Source organism: Phaseolus vulgaris, chromosome 5, assembly GCF_000499845.2.
Source record: "Phaseolus vulgaris cultivar G19833 chromosome 5, P. vulgaris v2.0, whole genome shotgun sequence".
In the NCBI taxonomy this organism is placed as follows: domain Eukaryota; kingdom Viridiplantae; phylum Streptophyta; class Magnoliopsida; order Fabales; family Fabaceae; genus Phaseolus; species Phaseolus vulgaris.
Genome location: NC_023755.2, coordinates 2,265,788 through 2,268,798, shown reverse-complemented (window position 1 = coordinate 2,268,798; position 3,011 = coordinate 2,265,788). Strand labels below are relative to the sequence as shown.

Here is a 3,011-nt window from a genome sequence, read left to right as displayed (position 1 = left end):
AGATTATACTTTCAATTAAGTCTCATCTCAATCTTAGTCTTCGACAAATAATATATTATATCAATACATTTTTTAACTATTTTTTTTGAAAAGTTTAAAAGAATCATTTTATTAAGATTCAAGAAACCATACATCTAATTTATAAATAAAAGATACACTAGCAAAAAAATATTATGTAATATTAATAACTTTGAACTAATAATCTAAATTTCATTTGGAAATGTTGATGAATCTTCATTTCTTCAATCATTAATTGGGTCACATCAAATTTGATTCATCTTCATGTTTTGCTTTCATACCAAGTGACTTCTTGGAAACAATCTCTTTGACTTATTGGCACAAATGAAGAACTTTTTTCCTTAATAAGATAAATTCAACCATATCTTTTCTCTAGAACCTCAAAAATATCTAAATATTTATGATTGTTGAAAATGAAAACACTATTTTATGGTGCCAATTAGCAGATTTATGTGATTCAAATTTTAAACTATATATTTTTATTTATATATATATATATATATATACTAATTCTTTCATACTTTAATTATAAAATAAAAAAAGAAATAAGAAAAAGAATAATACTTTTAAAAGAATATTTTTCCTTGGACAACAAGTGAGAAGACCACATCCCATATATCTGACTTGAATCAGACAAAATTTCTTTGCTTCATCATACCAACATCTAAATTAAATTCTTCAACATTCATTTTTTTATTTTATTTATATAAATATAAAGAATATATTTAAAGTTCATTTAACAATATTAAGGAAAAACATCTCAAAGGAAAAAATGGTTAAAATATGGTTATTGAAAGTTGAATATAAGAATCATTAAAATGTTTAAAACAAGCATAATATAAAGAAACATATGATAAAAGTGTCTAATACTAGGAAACAATTATATTATACTATCACAAGAAAATCATTAAATAGAAACCAATTTTTAATACTAAAATAATTAATTGTAATAATAATTAAATTTAATTAGAGACTATTTTATAAACTAAAAAAAATAAAATTTTGAATTAGTTTTTATTATTATTAAATAATTTTTAAATTGATATTTAATTAGCAACCAAAGTTTTTAACTACTAAACTTATCTAGTTTCTAATTTTGGTAAAAAACATTGATTGCTAATTAAATACTAATTCAAAAATTATTTAATAATAATAGAAACTAATTTAAAAAATTTCTTTTATTAATTTCTAAAATATCTCTAATTTAATTAATATTACAACTAATTATTTTCATCTTTAAAAATTGATTTCTATTAATATATATGAATTGTTTTAATTATATAATACATTGAATAACTTTTAATTATAATTTGAAATTGTTATGATTTAGATTACATTGGATCTTGCAGGAACTTTCCAAAGTCATCCATGACTGCACATGACCAAAAGCTCTTAACCTAATCAACACAGAAACCACAAATAAAAATCTAAACAGTGACAGAGACATAAGTATTAATTTGTTATCATCACCATTTTCAATATCCAAAAGGTCCTTTAGCACCCCAATGGAACCTTCTCATCAACCTCGTACTTTCTAACCTCTTTCCATTTCCACCATCAACACCCTTTTGATTTTCCCACCATGATCATTCTCCTGGAAGTTTCCCTCACCCTTATATGATACTATAAATACAAACCCTAGCTTCAATCTTTGTAAATATTGTACCTTTTACTCACAAACTAGTTCTTCACAACTGGGTTTTGTTTGGTTGATTTAGTTCATTGTTTTGCTGAGAAGGAGTTGATCATCATCGTAGAGACAATGCTTGGAGTTAACAACAACCATGGTGTGATGATGAAGAGCAAAGGGAGGAGCAAAAGGGTTCACAAGAAGGATGTTAAAGTGACATATATCTCAAGCCCCATGAAGGTGAAGACCAGTGCCTCCAACTTCAGAGCCCTTGTGCAAGAACTCACTGGTCAAGCCTCCAATGTTGCTGAAATGTTTGTGGAAGCTGATTTTTACAACTATGATGGTGTTCTTGATGATGGTAACCAAAAGGGACCAAATATTCAGCAATTGAGTGGTACAAGTGAAACCTATTTTCATGATTCTACTTGGTTCAAATCTCTTGATGATCACTTGCATTCTGGCTCTTTCATGGAACCACTAAATGAACAACTTCAATGTGAACTCTTCAGCTTTGATATTATTTAGTTGGTTTTATCATCATCCATTGGAAGCAAGAAGAAGAACTACCTTTCCCTTGATTTTTTTTATCCTTACACATGAAGGGAAAGTGGTGATTTTTGTTGCAGAATTAGTTTTTTTTTTTTATATATATATATATATATAATTGAATTTTTCTTATAAGTTAAATTAAGTTGTGCACTTCGAATTTTTCATTTTATTTCTTCAAAAATTATAAGTGCATAAGTTGATTTTTATTTATAAAAGGAGTTTAATTGATTTAATTTATTTATTTTATAGTTGTTGTTAGAAGGTTTATTTAAATTTACCCGTCTATATATGTATTAACTTACTAGTAGGGTATTGAGTTTAGTATTTTCTTATATATTGTGTATACAGTATACATATAATGAATTTATAAAATGAATATTGAGTGTAATTCTCGCATTCCCTTTATCTTTCACACACATTTCTTTTTCTTTTTTTTCTCCTTTGTTTTGATTTTTTTCTTCTATATATTGTCTCTCCCAAATTTTGATACATCCTCTAAGGTTGAAGAATCAGAAATCATTTTCTTCCAATCAAATTTTCAAACAGAGTAAGTTTCTTTTTAATCCAAAGATTCTTTATTCTCTTTATTTTCTTATTACATTATGATAGAACACAAAAAACAACTGTTACTTATACTATGACTAACTATGATTAAGCCTACAAAATATTAAGTCTACTAAACTAGGGTTTACTAAAATTCTTCTCTTCTTCCTTATTTTCCATAATATCTCACTTATATATGTGAGATTTAGGTTAACATAGATTGGGCATGTATGCTATTGGGCCTATCTTAACATTATTATCTGCTTCA

General features: G+C 25.8%; 1 protein-coding gene across 1 annotated transcript; it reads left to right on the top strand.

Annotated features, from left to right (window-relative positions):
* Positions 1-1,658: 1,658 nt before the first annotated feature.
* LOC137834779 (uncharacterized) lies at positions 1,659-2,599 on the top strand. Its single transcript, XM_068642965.1, has one exon. The coding sequence runs from the start codon at positions 1,781-1,783 to the stop codon at positions 2,174-2,176; it is 396 nt and encodes a 131-aa protein (XP_068499066.1). The 5' UTR covers positions 1,659-1,780; the 3' UTR covers positions 2,177-2,599.
* The last annotated feature ends 412 nt before the right edge of the window (positions 2,600-3,011 follow it).